This window comes from Neodiprion pinetum, chromosome 3 (genome assembly GCF_021155775.2).
Source record: "Neodiprion pinetum isolate iyNeoPine1 chromosome 3, iyNeoPine1.2, whole genome shotgun sequence".
NCBI lineage: Eukaryota > Metazoa > Arthropoda > Insecta > Hymenoptera > Diprionidae > Neodiprion > Neodiprion pinetum.
The window spans coordinates 23082063-23095939 of record NC_060234.1 but is presented as its reverse complement, the minus strand read 5'-3'; the positions used below and the strand labels follow the sequence as shown (position 1 = coordinate 23095939).

Below are 13877 nucleotides of genomic sequence, written 5' to 3'. Positions count from 1 at the left end.
GGATCCATAGGTATGGGTATGATCCACAACGGAAAGGCAAGAAAAAGTGAGCATGGAGATACTAATCGTGATATTTTCAGGCATTTCAATCGGTTCTGGTCCTCCATTTTGAAATCTCGAAACGCCATCTATAGGCAAGAACATGTATCATCAGTCTTGGGGCCGTATTTCGACACGTCTACGACTATCTTCTTGCTTAATTTCGTGAGTCTAGTCTATGCCGTGTCCGCCAGGAAAAAAGAAAATTACAAAATGGCGTAACCCCTCGTTGTAAACACCCAGTTTTGACGACGTACGAGAATAAGCGTCACCGTATTATAACGCACAGTCTGTTATTGTGTCAAAATGGTGTAAAACAAATAATACAACCTGAATGTTTACTATTCAGATGTCTGCTATCACCCATTCTATGCCAGGTAACGATAAACAGTTAATAATATTAACGCAACGTTAGTATACTGTACATACTACATACCTGCATACACGCCAGATCCAAAGTCAGTTTGTTGTTCATTCTCGATAAAACTCAATCGTTATTTTCCTCGTTGTTCCGTGAAGTGTTTTAACCAATAATCAGCCTCTCGCACCAGAGCGAATCTCCATTACAGTGATGAATAATTCCAAAATTTTTGTGCGGGTTAAACGTCATCCGTAGCTTTGAAAATTCTCTCTAATAATAACAACCATTCATCTTTAATCGGTTCATCTCTAACCTCATCACATTTTTCAGGGACTGACCCAAGCAAGATAATAGAAAAACGCAGAGCTGGCAGTATAGGGTGAGTACTAATAACAATCTTAAAAATCTATCTCGCATTAATCCTGCCCCCGTGTACAAAACATCGGTAGACTCGCGTGCGATCTGCGGTCCAACAATCTTGAAAAGTTCCGATATCAGCTGCGTTGATTAATTTCTTGGAAAAGTCAATGGCAATTGGTAAACCAATTATACTTTTGTCAGATTCAATCAACTCAAACGAGGAATTGTTAACAACATATCGCGTCCGATTTATCTGGTCTACTCGGATTCTAATAGACCGCAGTTTCTCGTATCTCGTTACCGACCGAGCGAATAGCACAGAAACCTCTGTTACCTTTTTATGCGATCTAATTCGCACAGCGTACCAAGAGATGAAGAAAAAAATTTTTGTGCACAAAAAATAAATTCATCAAACGTCGAATCGAGATCGGAAGCGGGGCCGCATATTCTCCGATATTGTTGTAATGATGTATAGTCCCGAGGTGTGAACCAGGCGGTAAAAAAACGAGGCAACGTCTTGCCGAGGCATTATTCACGGTACGTTGTTTTTTCTAAATCCCTATCCTTTTCGCTCCTCTGGACCAAACTGTCGTTCCAAGAAGAAGAAAAGGAAGAAAGATCGGCAGAAGTACTGGAGGAGGAAAGTAAGGAGACCCCGTTAACCGTGGTACATGTACAGCATGCAGGCAAGTGAGGAACGTAGAGAAGATCAGTTACGGTTAGACCGCACGTTGCCCTCCCCCCTTATTGTCCCCGGCGAGTTAACGTTTTCGGGAAAGCAGCTCGGACAAAAGGAGTTCGAGTCGTTTTATGACTCGCCGACAGGCTAGGTAGGCTTCTTAATTCTCAAACGGTACAGGGAACTTGAGTTGTCCGCGAGAGGCGGGAGTCAAAATATGGCCGGTAACTCCCTCCTCTTCACTTACTCGCGACGTGCTTCATACTTGAGCGTTGAAGAATTTTTCCTAATCGTCAGGAAGATTTGCTTCTTCTGGGTAACGCGGCATAATCTCCCATTTTTTACGGTTATTTCGAAACCTCGGAATCCGTAAAGGCATTTTTTCCCTAATCTGCACATATGTGCTTGCTAAAAGACGTGTTTGGATTCCAAGTTGTAGGTGGATATATGTGAATAATGTTTATCGTCATTTTTATTACATTATATCGTCATATGTCGGCGACTCATCAGAGAAAACCGAGAACTGGGAATTTGAAAAATGGTCGGGCAAGTCAGAGAAAAGATGGGGAATTGTTGGGTTGGGTAGAAAATTTTGTGGCAGGTACGGAAGAAGAAAGAATAAACTTTCCAATTTTTTTTTAGTTAGAATCTAGTTTAGGTAGATGGTTACGAAGTTAAAAATTTTAGACAGGGACAAATCATAACTTCATCGAGGAAAGTTAGGAAAAGTCATGACATTGGTGACTTATGAATTGATTATCACAGGTATTGGTTTTTTGAACACAAGTTTAATATTGCAACGGAAAATTATTGACAGTTACTCGCAACTAAAAATCTTAAAAATCTTTGAACTTGAGTCTTACGTTTTAATCTCGAAAGACAAAACTTAAAAAATTGGGTGAAATCGAAGAGCCAGCGTAACCCGCGAACCAGCCAACGCAGTTCTTACGATGTTTTTCAATTCATTGCAAGTCGTCCAGGCGAGCGAGTATGATTTAATTCTTAAAATTCTGATCAATCAAGCTTGATGAAAACGTCAATTCATTGCTACTGCAGAGGTTTGATAATATTATACGTGGCTGAAGTCAGTAACGTTAACGTAACGAAACGTATAAGAAAAAAATCATCATCGTGCAATTTCCTAATGACTTTCAAGAGATGACTTTTCGAAATACATGACTACGTTTTATTTATCCTGGATCGATGAAATGTCAGACAATCATAAAGGTGCGAAGTAACGATTTTCCCTAAACATTCATCCTTACACCGCAACGTTACCGAATTCATCCTCGTCTTCTTATTTCTTAAGGGGTGAATGACTACCGAGTCATTTGTAAGTTGATTTAATGCTGAATATCGAATCAAGCTACTACAGTCGTTTTTTGATCGTAATATCAGTTGTAGCGACAATTTGTATCATCGATCAAGCTCATTGGAAATTTCAATAACATCGAGTATGCTCAACGGCAACGCCTCGTTGTCCGTGAGGTGTCTCTTTACATTGACCCGATCACGCTCGCCTTATCGCATCGGTCAAGTGAGACCAAGAAATCGAATAAAAGCTTCGTTTTTCGCTTACACATAAGCATTATAAGATCCGAAGATGGACTCGTCGAAGGAACGGGGAACAGCCGAGGTCCTCCTCTCCTTAGACTCGGAGGAGGCAGTCAGTACAGGACGACACCCGCACACGGGATATAGACTGAGTAGTAACTGCACGCGGCGGTTTAATGGTGGGAGAAGTGATAGTCTTTACCGGAGCACCACCAGCGCACATAATGCTCCCGGTATGGTGGAAGAATCAGCACCAGTCAGTTGGATCGAGTTGTGGGTGGTGTGCAGTGCGGGTTACCACAACTTCTCCCGGTTAACCGTCGTTGGAACCGATATTCGAATCGCGGATCGGCACTGTCATTATCAGCGCGAACCCCGCGGATGCGGTGTGCAAGGTGCTGTTGTGTTCTGTGTGCTGTGTTACTCGTTCATCAATGAAGCTTGTGCCGCCCGGACCATCGTCGGATGATAATAATGTGATAACAGTCCTCGGGTTCAAGGCCAAAAAGCGAATCAGACCCACAGGAGGTGCGAGATAAGAATCGAGGGGAGAAAACAGCCGCTCTTGAAGACTTTGTCCGATATCCATCCATCCATTCTTACCCCCCCGCCCCCCACCAATAAAGATAGATTACCCTGGCATCGACGGAATGTACGGAGGCAGTGGATCCGCCGGGGGTGGCGCGGGCTATGCCGTCGGACTTCATCAGGGTTCTGGAAACGCTCCGGTTTCCGGTTCCTACGCCGGGGTTTCGGCCCCGATCGGCTACCAGCTGGGCCCCAATTCTGGAGCTCCAGTATCCGGTGGACACTCCGGGTCTACCCCCGGTTCTCAGCTGCTTTCGTACCCTCAGGGTAACGCCGCCTTGTCGCCGCACCATATACACCAGATGCAAGGTACACCGTCCGATGCCTCGCAGACTAAGAGGAGAAGGTAAACTTCACCGAAACATGTCCAATGAACGCTTATCATTCAGGGTGCCACGGATCGAAGTGGCGCCGGTAATTGCGAATATCATGATTTAATCGGTTTATGGAATGGCATGTGGAAAGTATAGGAAAAGCTGTTTAAAGAAGAACCTCGTGAAAGAGAAACATATCGTACTATAGAAAACACTCGTGTTAAAATTTATGAAAATTGCCAGCTGTGGACTACTATAAATATATATATATATATATATTTTTTTTTTGTGAATTTGGAAATTCAATACCAGATAGTATTGGATTGACACCCAACTATATACTTTGAAAAAGTCCACTCTGCGTTTTTCTTACAGAACGCAAGATTGCCAATCTACTTGAAAATCTGGAATGGTGAAAGATTTTCGTTTTACCTGGAAATGTTGACATTTGAAACTTAAATTTTCATATCGTTTCAAACATTGCGGTTTTAGCGAATATTTGTATATATCCGTGATTTAGTTCCGAATTAAAATCTTGGGTATACGAGTGCAGTACAAAGACTTTGAATGAAATGTAATTTGTAGCGATAGATTACATTTTTTGTTCGGTACTTTAATTCTCATCGTGTCGAAGAATGTCTGATTTAAACGTAGGTGAACAGAGTTGCCTCCTCATTCTGCCCTATTTCCTTCTTCTTTATATGGTAAAAGGTATTAATTTTGACCACGGATATTTATTGTTTACACTCTTACCGTTAAAAAAGTCAAAATTTTCGCTGCCAAATCACTCATTCAACGATATAAGGCGGCATCGTCAAGAAGACGCGAATTCTATGGGCGCCACAGCAGAGAGGAATATTATTGAAATGAATACATTTGCAAACATCAAAAACAGCTGAACGACGCTTGTCAATTTAGTTGCTCATCCTAAAAATGTCATTAACTATTTCAATTTTCATGATGATTGTGCACAAATCACAATAAAGCCTCACTTTTTAGCTTCAAAATGAAATGTCTGCTTTGTTGTTCCGGTTTGATAATGTTTTTCAATAAAATTCAAAACCTTCATAAAACACACGATGTGTGATCTGTTTCTTTTCTTTTTTTTTTTAGCGAGATCTACTTTTCAGAATTATGTTCATTATGTTCAACATATATCTACCGAGATTAGTTCTCACATCAGATCCTGTGTTGAAATAATCAGAATTTCTATATTTTTTCTTCCCATTATTTCGTCGGTGACTTGACTTTTATACTTGGAGATATGTAATCGTCAGTTTTAAAATACTTGAACCACCACCCGAAGTGCAGATGCAGCTGCTCTTTTTCTCATTTTTCTAGGGAATTGAAACTGGGTATTCGGGGTATTAGACAAAAATCAGAGAAAATAAAAACTATAAGATTGTTAAAAACTTCGACAAATCATTCGGGGCATTCGATCATATACTGAAAGGAAAATTTGTACAGAGAATTCTAAGACAGCATATAACATATCCCGTGGCAACTTTAAAACTCGCAATAAATGCATTTAGTCGTAAAATATCGCGAAATTCAATGTATGCACCTATGTATTTCCGCACGGTAAAAATCGCGGTAAAACAAGCGCTTTTATATCTTACTTTTAAGGATCAAGCACTACTGTCCGAAAATTCAGTATCAAATTATCAGAAAAGATGTTATTAAAACTGAATTTCACAAAGCGATATGTGTTTTCTCTTCAACTCGTTACAGATTTCTATTAGAGGAGCACGTCTTATTGTAGCTTATCGATCAATTGCAATTCGTTAATCTCTTCGAAATGAAAAAAATCTATTAACAATTGCGTCACCAGACCATTTTTATTCTGTGATTCGCTCTAATGAAATAGCCAAGCATAGGTTTACTGTTAATAGATTATATTTCTTCCCTTTCCGTTCTTAAGTTATTTTTTTTTTTTTTAATATCTTGCAGTTTAATTCACATCATTCTTCATCAAATATCCGCTGAAACGTTTTCTGGAAAACCAGGGAAAACGAAGAATTTTTTAATGGAAAAAAAATTCGAAATCCCTAATCAAAACAAGAAAAACTGGAAAAACACGTTCTCTTCATTCTGTAAAAATCACGCGCATAAAAAAGAAAAGAAAAGCATAAAAATACGGGCAGTGTTGGTACACACAAGGTTTACAGGATTGTGCAATGCAACTTCCTCGCGGTATAATATCACATTTAAACATCGTAATCTTTCACTTTTCTATATCACGCCGATTATATACGTATAGTAATTATTTTTCTTCTTCTGTTTTTTGTTTTAAATCAATTTTATTTTATTATTATTTACTTTATTATTCTCGTTCTTTTTTCCATTCCATAATTCTTCTTTTTCTCCTCGTGTCGGTTTCGAGACGGTGAAATCGCTTGGTTCATTATTATACAATGTGTATACACAGGCATTTGTATGCGTATATCTAATCGGTATTTAGGCTATTATACCCGCAGTTGCACATGCATACCGTAACGCCTGTTTTACACTAGTATTACACGTATGGCCGGCTGCTCCGTCGCGATGAACAACGCTCGTAACATTAGAAACTGGCATTTTTATGGTCTCAGCGGATATAGTAAAAGTACCGCCGAATCTTCACCTATCAAAGGAAACGATCTCGTATCATTTTTTTCAGTGCACTAATTCTACGATTATTATTTTCATATATATGTATATATATATATGATTTCTAGGTAGTTGCAGTCGGGCAAGTTCATTCATAATACCTAACGATTTTACATTTAAATGAAAGCTTGAATTTTCCTGAAAATGTTATAAAAAATATCGAAACGTATAATGAGAATACAAAGAGAAATGTTCGGTTATAAATCGCGATCTTGTGTTACGTCGCGTATCAGGTAGTCGGTTCCAGTATATATAACAACTCGCGACTCGTGTTTAATATACCAAATATACGTATAATTGTTGCTGCACGATCAGCTGAAATTTTGAGTAACAACGAGCGTAAACACACTGCCATATACGACCTCTTGCAGTTACACCTTGACCATTTCAGTCAAAATGACGACTTACAGCTCTGATGAAATTAACTCTTCATTCGTTTTGTGTTCATTTTTAACAATATTTTTTTTTTCACTCAAATTAAGGAGATGTTTGAAATACCGCGGACAATTATTGCTGTACAAAAAAAAAAAAAAAGGTTTTATAATTCAATTTGGTAACTTTGATGAAAAAAAATTATTTTTTATTACGAAAGGATCATGAAAAAATCAATGGCGAGCGGTAAAATTATAGCGCGGTAATTTGAAATATAATTCCTGTACCTAAATGTTAACATATAGTTGTTATTGCACGGTACATATGTTACAAACCGATCCGATGTACACGCAAACTTGGTTGATCACGTCACGTAATAGAGATTTGTGGTCATTGGCTGGTTAATTCCCACGGTGTACGTACATTATACTCATGTATGCATTCGTATTTACGGATATAATAGAAACATGAAACATATATGTATAATATTTGTAGCACACGTTGTACCAGCTTATATCTTTCTATATTTTCTAATAAAATATTAGTTACTTACCGTGGCTTCAAACTACTGAAATAAGTTTTTGTGTTCGTGTACAAATGAGTGGAAGCACGATGTTCCGCGTAAAAGAAAGACCGGTGGTAGGACTCGTTTGGGGGTTTCATAACATTGCGTTGTTAACAGAGCGTTTCAAAACATTGCGTTTCACAAGATTCTGCAGTTACACCCGCTCAAGAAGTTTCACCTCAACATCCAGCCATAATTGTCCCGAAAATTGATCTAAAATATGTACACGCGAAAAATTCAGTTGCTAAATTTCTGTATACTGTAAAGTATTGTTAAAAACTGAATAATAATACGAAAGAACGTGGGTGGCAGTAGTGGTTGAAAAACAAAGAAATAAGAAATCGTTACAGTCGCATATGGGCTATTCCGCGTCAACCGGATCAGTCATCTCTCAGATATTTTTTTAATTTGGCATGTGGATTGTGTGGGACGAGTTAGATTTTTGTGCCAAAGCGCGAATCTCATAATGCAAAATTCGATTTTTTATTAACAATAACAAATTAGACTCCCATTTTTTTCAAAAATTCATAACTTCGGCAAAAAATTAGATACAATATATTTTTTTTTTTCAAATTACGCGGAAAGCTCCATAGAATTTAAAAAAAAATACGAAATGGTAAAAACAAGTTGTTATCAATTGTTTATTTAACAATTAATTTTTCAAAGATTTTCAAAACAGTGACTGACACGATCAAAAAATTTTTTTAAAATTCTGACATGTTCCTTGAACTGTACTACAACCTGTGAATTAATTCCAGAGGGGTGTTTTTCTTCGTTTTCGAGTAAAAAATCATTAAAGGTGTCGATGCGCATGAAATTGCGGCCCGCCGAGTCTCTACGTAATGGCGGGCGGCCGGTTGCCGTCCACCGCTACACCGCGGTGGCGTCGCAGCGTTATTTTAGAGTCATTTTCACGATGTAGGACATGATTGAAGAATCTGAAAAAAATACTGTACCTTCACAAGGCCTGCTCAAAGCGATAAGTGAAGTTTCAAGAATGTGTTTTTATTTTAAAATAAGTAGCAAGTTATGTAATTATTATCATTTATGTGCACTCTCATGGTGTGTAACCGTTATTTTGAATCTCTGTAATAAAAAAACGGTGAAAAACACATTCCTGAAACTTCACTTATCGCTTTGAGCAGGCCTTGTGAAGGTACAGTATTTTTTTCAGATTCTTCAATCATGTCCTACATCGTGAAAATGACTCTAAAATAACGCTGCGACGCCACCGCGGTGTAGCGGTGGACGGCAACCGGCCGCCCGCCATTACGTAGAGACTCGGCGGGCCGCAATTTCATGCGCATCGACACCTTTAATGATTTTTTACTCGAAAACGAAGAAAAACACCCCTCTGGAATTAATTCACAGGTTGTAGTACAGTTCAAGGAACATGTCAGAATTTTAAAAAAATTTTTTGATCGTGTCAGTCACTGTTTTGAAAATCTTTGAAAAATTAATTGTTAAATAAACAATTGATAACAACTTGTTTTTACCATTTCGTATTTTTTTTTAAATTCTATGGAGCTTTCCGCGTAATTTGAAAAAAAAAAATATATTGTATCTAATTTTTTGCCGAAGTTATGAATTTTTGAAAAAAATGGGAGTCTAATTTGTTATTGTTAATAAAAAATCGAATTTTGCATTATGAGATTCGCGCTTTGGCACAAAAATCTAACTCGTCCCACACAATCCACATGCCAAATTAAAAAAATATCTGAGAGATGACTGATCCGGTTGACGCGGAATAGCCCATATGCACGGATATTAAACTTCCCCAGTATTAATACGTATATACATATTTTATATACGGGTTGTACCGACGCGTTAAATATAATATCCGCGACTATAAAGATACCTGCACTGACGTATTTAGATGTACTATATATACACACGCGTGCAAATAATTTATACATATATACATGTCGCGTACACGATCGGAGGCAATCGAGTACCGATAACGGTATTTTTGTATCGTAAAACAGATGAGAAAGAGAAAGAAAGAGAAAAACGGAACGAATAGCCACAGTCTGCCGCATGTATAATTATACTTACAGTGTGAATTGCTAACGACAGAATCGCCCGTCGTCTGTTATAATTTACTACGTATGCGCTACAATCCGACAGAAGTCGTTTGCTGGTTTTGCGGGTAGAGGTAAGGAGAAGTATCTAATATGGGTGTTTAACTGAAAAAGCTTCCACCAAAAAGCAGCAAGTAGTAGTTGACAGAGTCACCAGAATGGCGCTCATAAGCAATAAGGGTCACAATCTGATTCGCGCTTTGTAAAGCTTTGCTGCAGCAACGCCATCTTAACTTGCTTCTACTTTACAGAGAATTTTTATACACGGAGATAGTCCTCCTTACCTCTACCCTTCATATTTGCCAGGGCAACCAACCGACATGAACGTAACCTCAAAAAGTTTAACGTTTATTCCTGGCAGTTGTTTTCAACACCGATTTTTGAGGTTACATACACCGCGGCGATCTGTGGTTTAAATTTTGACGGTTGGTCGCCCTGGCAAACAATTCATTCCTCTCGAATGTTAACGCATGTGCCTTACATTGTAGCAATGACGGACCATTCGGTCGTGTGAACATCACTCTACATATCATATTGCAATAGCTTCTATATTTAACGTGAAAATAAGAATATACCGAGAGTTCTTCTCGAAAAGACCAGCTCGTATCACCCGCGATTCAACTTACTTAATTTTGAATGGCTGACTTCCGAGCTTGCAGCCTGAAGCAAACCTTCGCTGACCAGAACAAATTCCCTAGAATCGACGATCATTCTAGCCACCATGCTGGTAACATTTTTACGAAGCTGGCTACGCTTACGAACTAGACGAGTCGCAATTGTCAAGCATGTCCTTTCAAGAAGAACTCTCGGTACATTGATTTTTTATGCTAAAAAAAATAAAAACCCTAATTTAATTTTCTCAACTCGTTAAATCAATCCATTTTTTTTCTGCAGTTCGTACGGGCGAACAACGTCTTATAATACACTTGGGGCAGTACAGCTGACATGGGTTCACATAGGATGCTCGAGGCGCATCATTGCCCGTCGTACTCCATAAATTGCCATTCGCCTCTTCTCATATTTCTCTCACAGTGGCTTCGGTGCCGGCATTACATATACATCCAACCAGTGCACTAAATATATTTATATATATATATATATATATATATATATATATATATATATATATAAATATAATATATATGTAACGCCATACCGCATCGCACGGCGTTAAGCTGCATTTTGTTGTTGATGGTTAGAATCGAGGATGATCCTGTATACATACCTGTGTAAAAGTGCAGGGTGTGCGCGTGTATGTATCTACTTATACCTAGGGGGGCCCAAGAGGTTCAATCCGCGTGGTACCCGGATGCGCTGATCTCGATCCTCCTCCTCGTCTCTCCCCGTTTTCTGCCCCTGCCAACCCGCGATTCTTCTTCCCTTACCTCCCCGCCGCATTAAGGTGATATACTCGGTCCTCTTATAACGCGGCAATGCCGCGATCATGCATCGGTTGCATGTGCATCAAGAATTATAGGGTTATGCGTATTGCGAAGTATGTGTTACAGCCTTCGCGGGTTTAGTCCCTGCGCACTCATCAGGTTGAAGTTTTTGCTGTTTTGAAGAAGCATTTTATGTACGGATTTTTGTATGCACAAAAAATAATTAGCGGTAGGGGATCCTTCGCGCCCCACGTTTCACGTTTCCCTAGTTACCTGTCGCAACTGTATTACATAGCTATTGAATTTAAAAAGAAACTATTACGAAATCAAATTGAATAGCTAGTGTTCGACGATTGAAATCGTTGTGGTGATGTATTTTTTATTTATTTATTTATTTTTCATCTTCTGAATCAAGCGAGTGACTATTTATTTCTACTAAATTTATTGTTGTATTCTTATTTCAGATCCGATGAGGACGACCCGAGCGGGGGAAAATACGGCAGAATGGAGGACGACAGTATGCAAGACAAGGAACGGTTCGCCAGGTAATAAGGATTTTCACTTAAAAATACGATTATGTATCAGAAATTAAAAGAGAAAAACAATGTAAATCATCCGAATTTTCACGTCTCTTGCGAATGTATTTAAAAAATTATTTATTAGAATACGAATCGTTTCTAGGATGAAAGTAACGAATAAATTGTAAACGCATACTTGCAAACCAAAAGGAAGTCAAGGTTTAATCGGAAATCTGTCTGCAAGAATTATTCCGTATTTGCGGATAAAGTCAAGAGCCCCAATTCATAATAATTACAGGGGTATCGGGACTCTAAATATCAAAAGACGCAGAACAAGTACTGCAGCGTGGATCGAGTCGTCTTCAACTACAAAATTTATTTCTCATCGTTCATTTTACGCCTCATTAATTCAATGTAACTAACAAAACACGAGTTGTTAGTACTGAGAGGAAATACTCAAACTTGAAACCAATTGCGCCTGCGAAAAATAATTGAATCCTATTCGTCGGTCAAATCGTATATCGCGGTAATATTTTCGTCCGCAAGGCAGGGCAGCCAAATTACTAGAAACGGAGGCATGAGATGACAAATTTTCCCGCGTCAAGGGGTGAATTGACATTATATTGTTAAGATGATTCTTAGCAGTCATCGGTCGCATCAGTCAGTTAACAATAAAAATTCCATACATTCCCGAATCACTATATCAACTATTTGAATTCTTCTTAAGCTAAACAAATTCCCATCGCCAAGCTGCTACATAACCTCTATAAGCCGAGTTTGTCCAGCCAAAGCTTGAGGTGGCCAGCCTGCATGAAAACACGACGAACCTCGCGCATGCGCAGTCGGACACTGAATCTGCTAAGCTTCACAATTTCTTCCGAGTGTAATAACAGCCTGCACAAAGTTAACCGTGCGTTTAAATTTGTATTATAATATACCTGAAATGATCTGTACATCTTCGAGTATGCCACCAATTTATCCTTAAAGCCATGCCTGTGATATAAGAGAAAGAAAGAAAAGCAAAGAACAATGAGAGAAAGAAGAGAAAAAATGTGAATAAAGCAAAACCGCCGCCGTGTCCTCAGCAGACGGAATCGTTGCTTTAGCGACGACGCGACGCTGTAAAGCGGACCATTGCATTATACTTTTCAGTTATAATAATGCAATTATCCTCGCCGCAAATCTGTGCCCTCCGTGATAGCGAACTGCTGCAGGTGGGGATCAAACCTCAGACATGAACCTGCTGCTTACCTGGCAGTCGCACTGTTCTTATCGTGTTTTCACGGTGATATTTCTCAATTCCACCGTAAACCGAGAAGTCCCGTTTTTTTACTCCACTATTATACGCCTATACGTTTATGATTGCACATATATATCGGTGCGTAAAATTATCATAATACGCAATTTTTTACTGAAAATGGACTGAAAGTGGACTGAAAATATAAAAATTAATGCTATTCGGTTACATTAGATCCGCCATTTTTAGTTTTGAAAATATCTCGGATCTGATCGTATTTTTGAAACCAGTGACTTCGGGAACCCTTATATACCCAGTTTAAAGGAAATTTACTGCAAGGAAAAATGTATACCAATCAAAATACGTTCATATTTTAGAAACTCAACTTCTTCAAAGTTATTCTAAAAATGAAAAACAATAGCTTTATACGCTTTAGTTATAAAACCTTTTCTCAAATCGTTGACATCGAATTAGCTTGTATTATTCGCGATAATCCAGACTCATTCCTAATTCTACGTAGTAATTACAAGTGATGTTGGTTGATTTGAAGGGTCGCGTCGAGAGGAAGAACCTCTCTAGTCCATTTTTCACTGAAAACGAATCAGCGATAGCATTATTGTGGCATTGGAGAGTACTTTTCGAAAGTACATCTTTTATACTCGTTGAACCTTCCAGAAAAATTGCTTTCGAATGTGATAACAGCGAATTATATTTCTCTTGAAATCAGCCCGAGTGGCCTAAAGCGTTTCTTCCCCAGGACTCTTCACTTGTTTCCGCCGTAATATATCGGCGCAAATAACACATCCGGATGTTTTGTAGACGGAATACGAGGAGAGGAAATTGTCGGCAAAAACTAAATCCTTCCGCATCCCGTTCGTGGTGGGATTTGCGCGCATCTCGGGGACTCCGCGTGGGAAGCGCGGAGACGTCCGAACCCGACGCTCGTTGATCCCCGCGGTATCAGTACGATCGAACGGTCAGCGTCGAGACGACGTCGCCGTCGGCGTCGAGAGTTTATACGTACAAACCGCGGCCATCTTATTTATTTAACCGCGACACGGGTTCCGGTATACCGACCTTCGTGCCACCCCCTCTTATCGTATAACCCTGCAGCGAGACACTGCACGTGCCCTCGTTGGAATCGAGGTAAAATTATACGACGAAAATAAAGCCAAACT

General features: G+C 39.1%; 1 protein-coding gene across 4 annotated transcripts in view; it reads left to right on the top strand.

Annotated features, from left to right (window-relative positions):
- Window positions 1-247: 247 nt before the first annotated feature.
- The window catches only part of tgo (Aryl hydrocarbon receptor nuclear translocator homolog tgo), a 29040-nt gene continuing 15410 nt past the window's right edge, over window positions 248-13877 (top strand). Inside the window, exons 1-3 of one of the 4 annotated variants that reach the window (XM_046615982.2) lie at window positions 248-416; window positions 731-779; window positions 11409-11489. In XM_046615982.2, the coding sequence (XP_046471938.1) occupies window positions 374-416; window positions 731-779; window positions 11409-11489 (173 nt within the window). In that variant the 5' untranslated portion in view covers window positions 248-373. Of the gene's footprint in view, window positions 417-730; window positions 780-3264; window positions 3928-11408; window positions 11490-13679; window positions 13846-13877 lie in introns of those variants that run through there. The other 3 variants (XM_046615980.2, XM_046615981.2, XM_046615983.2) reach the window with 3 other exon arrangements.